This window comes from Orbicella franksi, chromosome 2, assembly GCF_964199315.1.
Source record: "Orbicella franksi chromosome 2, jaOrbFran1.1, whole genome shotgun sequence".
Lineage (NCBI taxonomy): Eukaryota > Metazoa > Cnidaria > Anthozoa > Scleractinia > Merulinidae > Orbicella > Orbicella franksi.
In genome coordinates, this window is record NC_138146.1 from 6444237 (window position 1) to 6460122 (window position 15886).

The following is a 15886-nucleotide window of genomic DNA, read 5'->3' on the forward strand; positions in this document are numbered from 1 at the left end:
CTGCATTAAACCTTATTTTCATTTCTTTGCCAATTCCGAGAAGGTAAAATTTCTCCGTTTTGTCATTTGCCATGCTAGACCTTAAAATAGAGCAATGTGTTAACTACCTTGATCAATTAAATCAAAACAAAAACACGAACATTTTTCTTTTCTAGTTGAAAACACAATAAGCTTTCAGCAAAACAAAATCACAGAAAAATCCACTCAGATTTGTCCTTGCAAATAAAAAAAAAAAAAAAAATGAACGAGATCGGTGAATTTCCTGTTGCGAAGTGACGCTGACCAGGGCAGGAGCTTCACCTTTGTTTATCAATTTCCTCGGGTACATGTCATGAGTTTTAATTTATGATGATTTATTAATAACCTTGGCTCCAAGTCTTTGTTCCCTAGCTTCTTGTTTGGGATCACGAGGGATTTAGAAGAGATTGAGAACCAAGGAATTCTTCAAGCCGATTTATGTAACTTGTCAGTGATGTGGAGGAAGTGTGTGTTAATAGTGGTTCTTATTGCTTGTTTAGAACTTCAAGGTAAGCTGGGAAGTGACATTCACTACGAATATTGATCACTCATCGCAATACAACAATTTCTTAGAATTGCTTCCCCGAAGGAAGAAACGTCCCATGTTTCCTCGTCGATTGCTGCCTTTGGTAAAGAAAATATCGAGCTAAAAGTGCATCTAAACCACATAAAATTCTACAAAAAAGTCAAGTTTGACTCGCATCTCGAGGCAAAAAAAGAGAGAAAGTTCTTACAAAATCTGCCACACAAATGCAACCTGTTGTTATCTCTGGAATATAGTAAAATCTATTTGTAATTCACTCCAGGTTTTAATAGTCGTTTAACGTTTTTATGTCATGTAACTATCAAAGCTGAAAGAGGAAACTCAAATAAGTAAGTATCAACTGAGTAAGACTTAAGAAGAAGCAAATCCACGACAGTGATCTACGCCAGATTTCGTCGGTGATTGAAGCCATTAATATTATATAACCAATGGCGACTGCAAGGGTATTCATTTTTATTCCTTATCTGTAGTAAACGGAAAATTTCATATTAAGCCAAAGAGTCATAAACATAGAGGACAATGGCCAGTTGACAAGGAATGTAAGTATAAGTATATTAGTGTGATTAACACATCAACCTTCTGAACGTATCTAGTGTTATTGTTAAACTGTCAGTGTAGATGTGTTTTATAGAATGACATCAAGGCGGTGATAAAAGTGACAAGTTTAATTCTATACAAACGAAAGAGCTTCTGAAAACGCAAGGAAACTCATTACTTTGCATCCTAGTTCTCTTGTGTTTTAACCATCATTTTTGCCATCAGTTTTGTTTTATGAATGGGTACAATTCTTAAGTAAAGCGAATGGCAGACTTTTCGTATTTTTTGATATCGGTGTTCTGATTCTTTCTTCGCAAGAAATATGTTGGTAATCGAGTTCCATATTGGAAATAATTTAATGAGAGTGTACACTCTTCATCAACTTGAGAAACATGATTTGCTATCTCAAGAATTTGAGCATTTTCTGTCGTTTTACAATTTGAAATGCTGTTCGTACTCTAAGAACTAGAATTAGCAAATTAACTAAAATAAAACTTAGTTATCGCACTAATTTTAAAAACTTTTGTCACTACAAAATAAGTAATTTCCGTGATTTTGAACATATTTTGTCATTAATTTCCGTTCACAGCTAGACAAGTAAAGCGGGACACAGTTCCAGCGGCAAATGGTAAGGGAACCATGAGGTCATTTTACATCAGCTAGTGTTGATAAAACATGGCGGACGCCTGTGGTGTGAACAGTTAATTATGTCTAAACATTTTCAAAATTTATTGTTCCTTTACTTTACCTGCCATAAAATCATTGAGTCCACCCACAGAGCAAAAATAAAATAAAACATATTTACCGCAAGCTCAGTTTTTTTTTCGCTAGAGAAGAAGCCATATTCCCGTTAACCACCGAAACTTAGCAAGATTCTGTGTCGCTTTAAGGTCCGAGTGTGCCAAAGCTATATTGTCTGGGGCCAAACCTCTATTGTCTGGAGCCCTCGATTCTTTTGGTTAACAATTAATGCAGGGAACTTATCCATTTAGTGACCACTGGTCACGAGAAACGAAAATAACTGTATAGGAAATGCATAAAAAATATCACTCAAGGAAATGGGCATTCAAACTTACGTCTCGTACGACGTGTCATACTTAGAATTTAGAACTAAAGAGAATTGTCAGGTGAGCAAATGGACGTTTAAATGAAAGAAAAGCGCTTCACTGTCCGTGCTCGCTGCCCGCCTTTTTTGACGCTTTGCCTTGTGAGAATAACTGAAATGGTTCAGTAACCCAATGGGTCGTAAATTCATCTGAGGCGGATTTCACAGAGAAATCAAATTGTCATAGTTCTAATCGTCTGAAACATGATCTTTTCATGGATAATGTTCCATATGTTAACTACATTTTTTTTCACTAGGTTACCCTTCCTATGGCTCGCAATACGCCACACAGTCTGGCACCGCTTATAACAGTGCAGGTAATTAAGGACATTAAATTTTACCCAAAATCTTAAACTGAAGAAGGCTGGTTCACCATGATATGACAACACTCTGCCCCAAAGATTAAACGATGGTAATTGATGCTTGTTAGTATCAAAACAAGTATAAGGGCATTTCAAATTTAGAAATATATATATATTTCCATGCTGATCGCATTTTTGTTGTGCGAGTTCACTAGTGCGAGTTACTCTAGATGTGATGCACTCAAGAAGCAGATTTTCCGAAAGCTTGTTAGCCATTAAGACTTTAACAAGCTCATCGAAGAAAAGATGTTTAATTCGAGCTTCTCCTTACAGACATTTCAATGATGTGCATACCTGATTCTGCAACATTACACTTGTGAATGTTTCTATTAAGTTCTAAAGGAAATCTAACATAAAAGAGTAAGGGGATTTCATAATATGTCGTCATCTGTATCAGCGTACAACTCAGGAAGCTCTGGACAGAGCAGATCCGCGATGCCATACCCAGCTTCATCTCCATCATCAGCCCCTGCCACTGCCGCCGCTTCCTCATCCTCATCTTCTCCAGCGTCAGCAACAGCTGCAGCAGCAGCATCACCCCAAGGAGGTGTTGCAGCAACAGCCCAAGCGGCAACAGCTCCCGCTGCATCTCCTGCAGCTGCAGCCCCAGCACCAGCTCCAGCCGCTGCTTCCCCGGCACCAGCACCAGCCCCAGCTGCTCCAGCTTCGGCCCCTGCTGCAGCTTCACCCGCCTCAGCTCCAGCTTCTTCCACACCTGTGGAGGCATCCGCTCCAGCTAGGGCATCTGTACCTTATACTGCACAAGCATCCACAGCTTATCAACCATCATCCCAAAGCTACAGTTACAATTACAATCCAGCGCCGGCGCCATACTATGCGTCGTATCCAGCGCCGGCAGCTTACGCCTACCCGGCACCCGCCCCTGCTCGATCTGCAACCACATTGATCGCTGCTGCAGGTAAGGGATTTAAATGTTACCATGGCAACGGGGCACATTCAATTCAAATTTCAAATCTAAAATTCCTTAATAAAAATTGCCTCAGTTTTAAGACCTCACTCCTCACATAAACCATTGTAAGCTGAATAAAGATCTACTATGTATTGCAGCCAAAAAGGAGTCTTGCGGTTATGACTGAAAAAAAAAAAAAAAACGTGGTAACTGCAACTGAGATGTCAATGTCATAACATTGAGACTCAAAACCAGGTTGTGAACGTGGAAATGTCTTCATCCCTTTGTCAGTAGGACAATAACTTTGATGTTAAACTTTCTGTAGCCATTGTATGGTCATCGAGTTCATTTCCAACATCCGATCTTGTAGCATCACTGTTATAAATGCATACGCCACCACTTGACTGCAATGGTCAGTGTGTCTGCCACAATCAAGATTCACACCAAAATAATACATAAAACTGAGAGAAAAATGCGAAAATGTTTTCTTTTCAGTGGCTCAAGTGGCCAAGTCAACTTCCACTCAAGGTATGTCTCGGCAGAATGGACTAACGATGACCAAAACGAAAACAAAACGACGAAACACATTTCAGTCCCACCAACAAACAATACCGTGAACGACACTGGCTTTCGAAATAATCAAACCAACCAAAACATGGTAGCAAACAGTTTCGTTCTTTTTGAACCATGATATTCAACAAGAAAGTTCTGTCTTTTTACATACTTCGTGCGTCAGTGTGGTTCCCTCAGTACAGGCTAAGAGCATTCTTTCTGGAAAAGTGCTAATTTGCGTCAGCTAGAGAAAAAGAGGGAGCCTCAATTTCAGTCGAAGCCAGAATCTTATAGTGAGTGGGCTTCTGAAGCCTTATATTCACAGAAACGGCTGCTTTTGTTTACAGAGCTGAGAACTTGTTCAAGAGTGTTTTTTAAATGCTAAATAACGTTATTGAAAATATTTCATTTCAAGGGTTTTTATTGCCGAAAGCACTGACGATTGCACGTTGCGTAACTGCCTGTTCTATCAAGAAATGGCTTCCTTGTGGGTGCCCGTAGGGTGGCGCTCAAATCTCAGCGTTTGTACTCCTAAATCTTGGCGTATGCAGTAATAAAATTTCAATAACAAATAATTTGTAGTAATGACAAGGACAAGACAGGACAGGTGAACTTGTTGTGTACTGAGCCAAACAGCAGACCACACTGACACTGGAACAACCATGTTATTGTAGTAGAGCGATTTTCACTCGTCCCTGAAAAACGAATTCCGTCATACCATCAAGGGTGTAATCATCACTAAAACAAACGAGGATTCAAAGCAAAATCAAAGAAACAAAAACCGATACGATCTGGAGCCAGAGTAATCTGACAGTTTTGTTGAAATAGTAATAAAAAAAGATCAACAAACAACTGAGTTCTTCAAGACAGTTTTTCTTGTTATTCGACTGTCTATCACACGCAAAACATTTCAGGGACAATGTGAAAACGTACTTTATTACGTCTTTTTCTTTATTTTTAATTTTTTTTTTTGATATTACGTCTATTTAAGAATCATTGAAAATACAGTAAACATATGGTATGGGTATCTCTGTACACTCGATACTTTGACCCAAGCCCAAGATTGCTCCTTTCCTTGACAGGCTCTTCTGAGCATTCCTGGTGACAGCTACTGTATTGTAGAACACTAGAAACGAGACCTTGAACATTTGAAGTTCTCTTTGTTCGCATTTATTGGCAACTTTATACTATACCACAAACTTTAAACTGAGAGCATAGTCATCCTTGTTTTTGCGTTTTCTGATGGCTTCTTTTCCTTTCCAGGTTCAGCCAAGGCTCACGGTACGTAAAGTTTATGTTTTTCTTATCACTTGCGTGATTGCTGTTACCACTTGTATTGATAAAATTCTTATTCCATCTTTTTTCTTTTCTTTCAACAGCTCGAAGTAACACCGCAGGTATGTTTAAAATTGATTTCTTTCAGTTGGATTTAACATAGGCTTACAATATAACGAACAATGAAATGAAAAAAAATATTTCTATTAGAAGACCTGGTGGAGAGGATGTCTCAAGTAGATTCAAGTGTTCTTTGCCATGACTTAGAAGCACTTCCTCTGACTTGTATTCACTTTGTTCGGGAAGAACTCTGTGCGCAGGTTGGGGCAAGTTTTTCAGTTTTTCAGTCAAGTACAAGTTGTTGCACATCATTCGTAGCCTTAAAATAACTTTTTTGGCGACGTCTATGCACTTGCGAGTAAATTTGGGCGTTTGTGTTGCCACTCGATGCAAAGCTGCTTGTACACCAGTTCAATCTAGAAACATATTAATTTCTAATGAATGGTATTATTTTCATTTCCCGTACAGGCGTTTGTATTGACGATGAAAGGGCCAGCAATTTCTGCTTGAAGGCGAGGAATCCATGTTTCTGCGAAGAAAACCACCACTTCATGTACAACTACTGTAAAGATTCCTGCAATTGGTGTGATTCATCCGAGAACGTTGGTGAGTTCATGAACACTTGATCATTACGTGTTAAGATGAATAAATATCCTACGATGAAAATCATTCAATGCGGCGTACAGACACAAACTTGGGCCGGGTGGGATCCTTTGGGTTGATCTTGACAAGGATTTATCGTGCCTCAAAGGAACCGATTAATCTTTCTTCAGAGTGATTTCATCGGTTCCTTTGATGCACCATGATCAGAGTGATCTTGGATCATGGATGCTGATCTGGATCATATCCCAAAGGAACGCATCCTCAATGACTTTTAAAAACAAGTTTGTTGAATGAGTACCACGAAGCAGGTATTGTCATCAGATTTGGGCCGGGTGGGATCCTTTGGGTTGATCTTGACAAGGATTTATCGTGCCTCAAAGGAACCGATTAATCTTTCTTCAGAGTGATTTCATCGGTTCCTTTGATGCACCATGATCAGAGTGATCTTGGATCATGGATGCTGATCTGGATCATATCCCAAAGGAACGCATCCTCAATGACTTTTAAAAACAAGTTTGTTGAATGAGTACCACGAAGCAGGTATTGTCATCAGATTTTGCTTGTTAATCTTGCTGACATGGGTAAGATCAGCCCTTTCCAGTGCCAACAAAATACTATAATACAGGCCAATTATTTCAAAATAAGAATTGAATATCCACTATTTTATTTTTTCGCGAGCTCTACTATCACGATATCATTGACGCGTCACGTTCTCACCAGAAAATATCTTCGTTGCCTCTTTGGTACAAGTTCTAGTTTCATACTCAAGATATTATCGTAATATGACCTTAAGACTGCGTTTTCCTTACAACAGGACACAAATTCTGGAGAGTCGTAAACGAAGCACACCTCCCAAGATCATGGGTAATAGAAAATATCAAATTCTACAGTGACAAACACGCTAGGGTACCTCTTGAAACTAAACCCGCCAAAGCTTTCGCCAGCTCAAGTTACCTTGGTTACGAACCCGGGAGCGCATTTGACAACAAAAGCAGTACCTACTGGCTCCCTAACGGATGGTACGATCGCGGAGCAGGCGAAGATTTCATTGGCTATGAGTTTGATCAACCCGTGGCCATAAACTCTGTCCGTATCATCCATCAGAAAGGACAAGGAAATGTCGTTTCGACAAAAATGTACGTTGAAGCTTCTGATGCATATGGTGGACCTTATGCCACGAAGTGGATCATTGAAAATCCCAAAGGATTCAGCAATAAAAGATTCAATAACAAAAGTAAGAGACTGTTTTACAGTTAATACATTATACACGTTTACTTTCTATTAGCGGTCTTTGCAAGGGAATGCAAGGCGGTAGAGCATCTGGGTACCCCAACATCTCTGTTTCAGTCGGTAAAGTCACTTTAATGTACTAAGTTTATCATTGAGCAATATTTTTTCATGATACTTGGTAAATACATTTACCTAATAAAGATTGGCCGAGACAGAAATTAAATCCTTAGGGAATTAATCCCATATTTATACCATGCCTTAAAGAAAAAAAGCCAATCAGAATACAGGAAAGACGTCGTGTATCCGACGATGTTACACCGGCAACCATCCCTTCGAATGCTGCGCGTATGTCTCAATGATTGTGTTAAAGAAACAGTCAAAATACTTGAAATATAAACTTGGTATCCTTAATTCATTCCACAGTGTGTCCTCTGTTTTGGAGACGGTTTTCAACTGACCAAGGAGTGTACTGTTTCAAGTTGATGACGGACTTCAACACCTGGCATGCGGCCAGAGACAAGTGCGCTGAATATGGAGCCGATCTCGCCTCCATTAGGGGCGAAGAGGAGGCTGACTTTGTCAAGAACCAAGTTCAGCTATGCGGGTATAATTATGTTTCCCTTTACTTAGATCTTTCCGGTCGGGTTTGTAAGTAAAAAAGTATACTTCCGCTGCCATTATGATTGGAATATCTTTCCCAAAGAAAAAATTAAATAAGCCTGCAGTTTTGAGGGATACCTTGCTAGGTACCATGAGGCAGTTCATTGACATTAAGGCATGCAACCGCTTCTGTTGCCCAAAGAACCTGGAAATTCCTAGAAAGAGATTTGTAGTCTTAACGCTTTTTCCGATTTAATAAAAAAGTCGAAAACTCTTTGAGTATATTTTCGAGGATTTGTCTAAAAGGTACCGTACGCCAAATGAAGGATCATCATAGGATCATCATAGGCCATCTTAAGACCTACAAAACTTGATTACCGTTCTGCGCATAATATCTGCAATTTCTTCCAGTACCTCTCCTGTCTCTTATCATTAGAGGGTTTGGCCAGAACGATATGGGGTCATATCTTAATACTTGATACTGAATTAATAATCCGCTATACAAGCTTAGTTATCATAGCTTACTCTTAAAGATAAAAGACGGGGGGGAGATGGGTAGAGATGGTGATAGGGGGAATATCGGGAGCACTTTCTTGACCATCTCTTTCCTGAGTTCCGGTCTATAAGTCATTCTAAATGGAGTAACACAGGTTTACAACATCATACTTTCTGGGTATTATTCCAGTTTCACTTGGATTGGTCTAAACGACTTGAAGAATGAGAGCGACTTCCGGTGGAGTGACGGAGGCAACCTGACATACAAGTCCATGAGTCCACAGATGGATTATATCAAGGATGAGAGGGCTGACCAAGAAATGGATTGTATAGCTTCCGATCAGAATGGGCAATGGACAACATTCCACTGCGACGATAAGTTCTACTCCCTCTGCAAGAAGAAGCTAAGTACGTTAATGAACACGTTTAGGAAATCTGCTTTACCTAGGCTGTTATCGACAAATTTAAATTTTCCGAATGAAAGGGACTGAAAAGAGTTAATTAACCAAGATGTGTAAACTGGCCGAAAGATTTATTTAAAGCTTAGAGATGCCGTGTTCTCTTTGACTGAGAGCTGCACGAGAAATTAAAATCAAAATAGCTTTAAGATGAATAAAAGAATTGTGCCCAAGTACTTCATAAACAGGCGCCACTCGTAACTGCTTTAGGCACCGCCCAGGCGCAATATGGCTATCTGTTACAAAACGAGAACCATCTGCGTACTAAAAACCGGCGTCACTGGTGCCAGGAAACTTCCGTTGAAAACGGAGACTTCCAAAATCTAAGTCTTTCTGAGATTGTCGAAAATAACCCTCAGCCGAGGATTTTCGAGAACTATGCGCGGGTTAAAACAGAATTTTTTAGTCACGAATGACCGCTTTCAACCGAAATCTGCAATGATATATTTTTTTGCTTAAGATATGCTCTTACATGTAAATCGGGAAATACTTAATTTTCATAGTTAAACCTGGAACTTATAAGCATTAGTAAGAATACAACTTAAGCTGGAACTTGTAGAGATTGTAGAATAGCAAAACTGTTGGTAAACTAGTTAGGGTAACATTTGATCAGATTTTCTTATCAATGAATTAGCATGTTGGGATTGCCAAGATTTTCGCTAGCAAATCAGTAGTGACCATTGTTACCTTCAATGTTTTGTTCTTATTTTTAAAGCAACCGAAGACGAAGACGATGAAGAAGAAAGCGACGAAGATGAAGAAAGCGTAGTAAGCCACCACAAGAAACACCATAAGGCTCATCTGAAATATCACACGCTGAAGAAAAACAAAGTACGAAAACACAGCAAGAAAGTTAGCCTGGGTGAGTAAAATGATAAGACCTCTAACTCTGCCTCACTCCTCTTCCAACAGGAAATGAGAGAGGGGGACTGGGAGATAGTATTATATGTTACTGTGGGACGCTCAGCCGAGACTTTGGTGAACGGCTTATAAGGTTCTTAATGGGGAGGGTTCCTTTGACGGGTGGACGGTTAAAACTAAGCCGTTTTGACGGTTGACGGTTAAATTTTAGGTCATTTGACGGTTAATTTTTCGGAATGACGTTTATAACACGAAATCAAAGCGCAAATCTGGCTGTAATTTTTCATGAAAGGATACAGTTTTGCCCATATTTAAATAATCCAGTTAGTCCTATGCATAAAAACTGGGTTTTGGTATCCAAATATGTGTCTAATTAGCGTAATTACTCCCCCTTTGTTACTAATGGATGTATTAATTACCTGTTCCCTAGTTTAGAAGTTAAACGACATGTACATAATTTTATTCTTGTGATGTATTAAAATGATCATTTATAAACAGCATAACTTGACCCATGCTAAGTTAATGATTTAATTCCTAATTAAGGATATCTGAGACATTTGACGGCTAATATTGGCTTGCTCATTTGACAACTGACGGTAAAAATACTGCGTTTTTGATGGTTGACTGTTAATTTTCTGGCCATTTGACGATTGACGGTTAATCCCGTTGAGACCCCCTGACTATGATAACCTTCACGTATATATGAGAAAATTCTCATCAAAAACACACTATTCAAGGTTCTACCAATATATCCCTAGCAGTTCGAAACGCAAACTTCCTTTCAAGAAAGCGCTACCATATTTGAACCCAATTAACAATGCAAGTCTTTTGTTTTGGATTTTTGGATTTTTGGCTTTTTGGATCTTGTGATTTTGGAGTTTTGGGATTTTGCTGTTAAAATATCAGTAATTCAATGAATATTTTGGAACGTGTCCGTGATGTATATTTATGCTTATCTTTCCCATAGCTGAAGAACTTAAGGAAGCTAAATCTAACAGCACTGAAGACGAAGAAGAAGAGCAGGAAAATGACGAAGACGCCATCCGCGAGGCTGTCAAGGCTCAAAAGAACTCCAAAAAACAAGGCGATGAAGACGAAGATGAAGAAGAAGAGGAAGAAGAAGATTCTGGCTCCGGATCAGGCCGTTCTGCTAGCACCATTCCAGACAAGCCCGACCGAAAGTCGCCGCATAAAGTCTGGGAATTTTAGAGCTCTGTTTTAAATTTCATGGACCAGTTATAGCACAACAAGGACCAATGACAGTGGCAGTTTTGCTTGCTTCGAAGACAAAAACATTTCAAAAGAATGTTCGCGAAAACTAAATCTTTTCTTTGCGTTTTCGAGAATATCCTTTGAACCAAATAAATAAGCAAACAGAAAGCAACATGGATTGAATCTGGGAAGACTGGTAATGAAAATTGCATGCAAATGAGACCGGGTGTCCGAAAAAGAAGTCTCAGTGGTGCCTACTTGGTAGATAAGTATAAGTTAAAATAAGTATCATTGCCAGATAAAATCATATTTGTGAAATAACGTTATATTATCGCATGGTAAAGATCAATGACCCTTACCTTGACACCTTTTAGGAAAGCTGTCAGATTGACAACTTGCACTTTTCAATCAATTTCTCTTTACACGCTCCTTTATCTTGTCTTGCTAAATTTAGCATTTAGTTTCCTTTTTGCAACAACTTGTTTGAAACGAAAAATAAAATTGCACTTTGCAGTGGATGAAATCAAATTATATTGACCTCAATAATGAAAAAAAATACTCAGTAATACAATACTACACAATGTTGTGATTTTGTTCACCTCTTCTTGGGACGCCACATTTAATTCCTTAGCTTTGTTAAGTTTGTTCATCGAGGGCTCAAAGAGCGGAAAATAAAGCACCTGTGTTACTTTAACCAATGAGAGACACCGCGGTCAATGTGGCGCTCGGTGAAGAGAGTATATCCGCTGAGGTCGTGATATTTTTGGATATCTCCTACTGATTTGTTATTAAACCCGAGGCAAATGATATTTTTCTCCTTTTGGTAAAGCTTCCAACTTCTTGTCATTTGAGGTGGTGTATATTTTCTTTGAGTTTTGCTCCGCGGAGAGCTTTAAGAATATTTTGGAAAATTCGCAAAATAAGTCGATAGACTGACGATAGTAAATTAAATAACAAGAGCAGTTTAGTCTATCAAGGTACTTATAAATCAAGTTTTAGACGCTAGCAAAGGTTGATTGTAAATGAGATTATTATTACTCCTCTTCAAACGTCAAATAAAGAGTTTCATTACAAAATAATGTTTAGTGTGGCTGTGGATAAATTTAATAATAAGTGAACCTTACCATCTGATTTTGTTTTACAAAATTAACCTATTCCAAACTGTGTAACGTTCTGGGAACCAATTATTAAAGCGTAGGGCATGGAAACAATTGGTTGGTCAAATTGCATCCATCATCTAACAGCACCAAAGATCAGGCATTTCCGAGTTGCATTTTGCCTCTGTGTCAAAACGACTCAAGCATTTTAAAGCCAGGGTCACAAATGGAAATGGGAATTACGGTTGGGCAGCTATATCTCTGGTTAAATTTGTTTTACTGAGTATGACTTGTTTTGATAATTCCCGATGCAGGTTCCCACATTAAACGGAACGAATAATACAACTCTCGCTTGCAGTATTCACTGATTGAAACTGGTGGAACAGTTAGTAGACTAACTGTCGACCAGTTGGTCTTTCTGTAGTTATGAAATAAAGAACACGTGCCGTGTTTCTATCGAGTTTTGCGATGAAAAAAGGAAAGACAACAACTTGTTTACTTTGATCATCAAAATGTAAATTCTCTTAATTTCGCTCGCGCCATCATTACATTTAGAGAGATCTGTTTAATCAGTGTAAGTCTACTAGCGTTCTATTACGAATGTGGCTACGCTACTCACTGTCTATTCTGTTGTAGACTATGAGTAAGCCAAGTGATGTGCGCTGGAGAGCACTTGTTTGCGTTTTCGAAGTGTTTGTGAAGAGAATTTAGATAAAGTTTTGAACGACTAGTAGATTAATTCTGATAGTTGACTCGGGCTGTGCCCTAGTCAACTGTCACGTGATAGAAATCGAGAGCGAATTATCTAACTGTTAAATATAAACACAGTTTTTATCCAATCAGCTCGCGCATTTTCTTCGGGAGTTTTTGTAAATGCTGATACTAAGTGAGTTGTAGAAGAGGGTTATTAGTTTTAAGTGATTTGAAGATGTCGCGCTGGCTGCCTACAATAATACAATTATATTTACATCAATCATTCAGAAGTCTTTGATGTTAAACTTCACGGTTACACGGCATTGTTCTGAGAAAAAGGGAAAAACCCCGAAACTTCTGAAGCGAATCATCTTCCCCTCATGCCGCGCGGTTCGTGTTCATTCGCACTGTAAACTCTTTATTGAGGTCTGTTGTGTATAACTGTTCTGTTCACTCCAAAGCAAGTCGTTTTGTATTCAAGCAAAGCTATGATTCAAGTGTCATTCTCTTGGTCACCGTGGTAAATAGAAGACCAGGTAAGCTATGGTTTCATTGCGGTGTATGCCCCTGCGATTGCACAATATTTAGTTAGAAGGCTGCCTTGAAAGTCTTGACGGCCTCAATTACAAACTACTTTAAAAGAAAGAACGAAACTGGCTCGCTCTGATCTTTAGATCGATTTACAGCTTGTACGATAATGTTGTTAGTGGAAATCAACGACACTCCTCAAAGTTTGAACAAGAAAAAGGAAGCCATACATTGAATATCATCGACGTTTGAGCGACTTGGAGCGACGGCTGATTCATTCGACCTCATTCGGGGAAACCAGAAGTAAACAATTCGCGACGTGGAAGTCTACAACGAGAATACAAGTATACGTATTCTGACCAAATCAGATCGACAAGCTTTCTTTTCAGATAGCTTTTAGACAGCCGTGAAAAAGTGAAAGCAATCTTTTTGTCCTTTCATACCGGGTACTGCTCTTGGGACCTCATATGACGTCATGAAAAATAGAAAACAAATCCTACGTGCGGACTCGAGCCTCTCTTCAATCTATGTTATCACCAATTGATTTCAGCGACATTTACTCTACCCTTTGAAGTTGTCTTTTGTATAGCGAGCTGTAAAGTAATGTTAATAGGCCATATTAGTAGGAAAACACCTTTTTGGAGGGGGGAGGGTCAACCTCATCTCCCATCACTTTCTACCATGGAGGGGGTATAGGTTTACTTACGTGAGGAACCGTGGAACATACTTTTATTTAATGGATCTGTATAATTTTGGTGCAGTACTTGTTCTCCGGTAAGGATTTCAGAAGCATCCCTTTACAGTTTTGTTATAATTTTTGACCAGTTCATACCTAAAAGTTTCGTGTGATTTAAAGCAGCATTTTCACGAAGATTTGGCTGAATTTTTGTTCAAAAAGGTCTTGCAATCATCCCTAAGCATTTCCGCTCATAAACCACATGCGCCTTTCAGTTGAAGTTGATGATACTATGGGAGTTAAGGGAGTAATTTCTGGTGATTTTTTCACAATGTAAAGACACAATATCAAGTTACGTGGCTGGTTGGCTGCGTTAATATATTTATTTTTACCTTAATTACGTGCAAGAGAGCATGCGGCATTGTTCCGAGAAAAATGGCAAAACCCCAAATTCCTGACACGATTCCTAAACGCACCTGGTTGAATCTTTTCAAATTGTTTTGTTCACTCCAAAGCACGTTGATTTGTGTTGAACATAGTTATGATACAAGTGTCAATAATGAGTTTAATGATGACAAGAGATTACCATTATCTTTCTCTCTTGGTCACCGTGGTAAATAGAAGAGGCAAATTATTGTTCTGTTGCAGTGTTGTTGGTTGCGATTCGTTTTATGCCGTTGTTATTGTTATTTGTAAGTTCTTCACCTCTACGAAAGAAACTGGTCCGCACTGATCTTTACAGCTGGTACGATAAATTTGTTAGTCGACAAACTTTGAGCCGGAACGAGCGACTCCAAACGGAAGAAAGTGTGAATTGACCGGCAAGATTCAGTTAACTGCAGCAACAAGACTAATAACAATAAATAGATTAACGATAGAGAAATTGTCACTTGGATATACTTCATAGTTGCCTTCTCCAAACGTATATAACATAACACGCGCTGGTCCTACACTATTACTACTGAGCCATCAAGGTGGAAATCTCTATGTGCTCATGGCCGTGCCTAAATAACATGACGTCTGCAGTCCCATTTTAGCTGCTGCAAAGTTTCAGTCCGCTGAGAGTTCGTTTTGTTAAAGTTTTGGCAAAATACAATCCAAACCCTACATCGGACATTTGACCTTACCAAGCTAAGATGTCTACTAAAACTGGAGTATTTTGCCCACATTTTCATTGATTATTTTGATTTTGTTTACCTACATTTTTATTGAGTATTTTTGACTTTGCTTGCCTACATTAGTAATTGAGTATTTTGTCTACATCCTTTAGAAAATGCCAAAGTTGCACAACTGTACCAGCATGCATTGCATGTTTTGTCATACGTTTGTACGACGCGCCGTGTATGGCGCTGTCTTTACACAGGTATCCCAAGCCCCTTGGGTAGTTTGGAGCAGTGAACATTATTATATGACATGGCCTAACGGCGTAATATACAAGAATTTGTATGGGAATGTAACGATCGTATGGGAAATATGGGAAAGAAATTGAATAGAAACGACTTGCGTCGACTCTTCTGTGTGTTATTTTAATTTCTGTGCCGTTTTGGGGTCGTTTCAAAGCGATTCCAGCGAGTTTCAAGTTCATCGTTTTCCTCTCTATATACGGAATGTATGTAGAGAGGAAAACGATAAAACTGAAACTCGCTGAAATCGCTTTAACACGGCCCCAAAACGGCACGGAAACAAAAGTAACAAACAGAATAAGAGTCGAAGTTAGTCGCTGTTATTCGATTTCTTTTTCAGATTTCGAAATGCTGCATACGATCGTTACACATTCCCATACAAACTCTTACATTTACGCTGTTAGGCCATGTCATATAATAATGTTCACTGCTTCAAACTACCCAAGGAGCCTGCGATACCTGTGGTCTTAATGGGTTTTTTTTTTCTTTTTGTTGGGTCAAACTACCCACAGACACAGGCGTCGTTTGCGGTCGATCTAAAAATATACCTTATCTATCACTGAGCGATTTTGGAATTGGCCGGTCAGTCGAGGAACTTGAAAAGAAAACATTCAGGTGAACAAAACTACGCATGCACAGACGCTGTTTCCGAATTCTGAATTCTGAA

General features: G+C 39.0%; 2 protein-coding genes across 3 annotated transcripts in view; both read left to right on the forward strand.

Annotated features, from left to right (window-relative positions):
* Positions 1-373: 373 nt before the first annotated feature.
* Positions 374-11911, forward strand: LOC145477882 (uncharacterized). 2 transcript variants are annotated; one of them, XM_081455745.1, is made up of 14 exons: positions 374-527; positions 1033-1101; positions 1689-1727; positions 2462-2521; positions 2964-3485; positions 3972-4004; positions 5292-5309; positions 5408-5425; positions 5832-5969; positions 6781-7200; positions 7620-7800; positions 8482-8699; positions 9465-9611; positions 10578-11911. In XM_081455745.1, exons 1-14 carry the CDS (start codon positions 473-475, stop codon positions 10817-10819), a joined length of 2160 nt encoding a protein of 719 aa, XP_081311871.1. In that variant the 5' UTR covers positions 374-472; the 3' UTR covers positions 10820-11911. The 2 variants fall into 2 exon arrangements, with proteins under 2 accessions (XP_081311871.1, XP_081311872.1); XM_081455746.1 differs by lacking the exon at positions 3972-4004.
* Positions 11912-12617: 706 nt separating this feature from the next.
* LOC145479879 (uncharacterized) overlaps positions 12618-15886 on the forward strand; it is a 34313-nt gene continuing 31044 nt past the window's right edge. The window contains exon 1 of the mRNA XM_081458353.1: positions 12618-13148. The gene's annotated coding sequence lies outside the window, so the exon portion shown is untranslated. The remainder of the gene's footprint in view (positions 13149-15886) is intronic.

Bases quoted from the DNA above. Each gene is read 5' to 3' on its own strand.
- LOC145477882 (XM_081455745.1), top strand. From the start codon at position 473: ATGTGGAGGAAGTGTGTGTTAATAGTGGTTCTTATTGCTTGTTTAGAA. The intron at 7,201-7,619 runs GTAAGAGACTGT...TTCATTCCACAG, and splicing joins TAAAAGATTCAATAACAAAA to TGTGTCCTCTGTTTTGGAGA. The intron at 9,612-10,577 runs GTGAGTAAAATG...TCTTTCCCATAG, and splicing joins CAGCAAGAAAGTTAGCCTGG to CTGAAGAACTTAAGGAAGCT.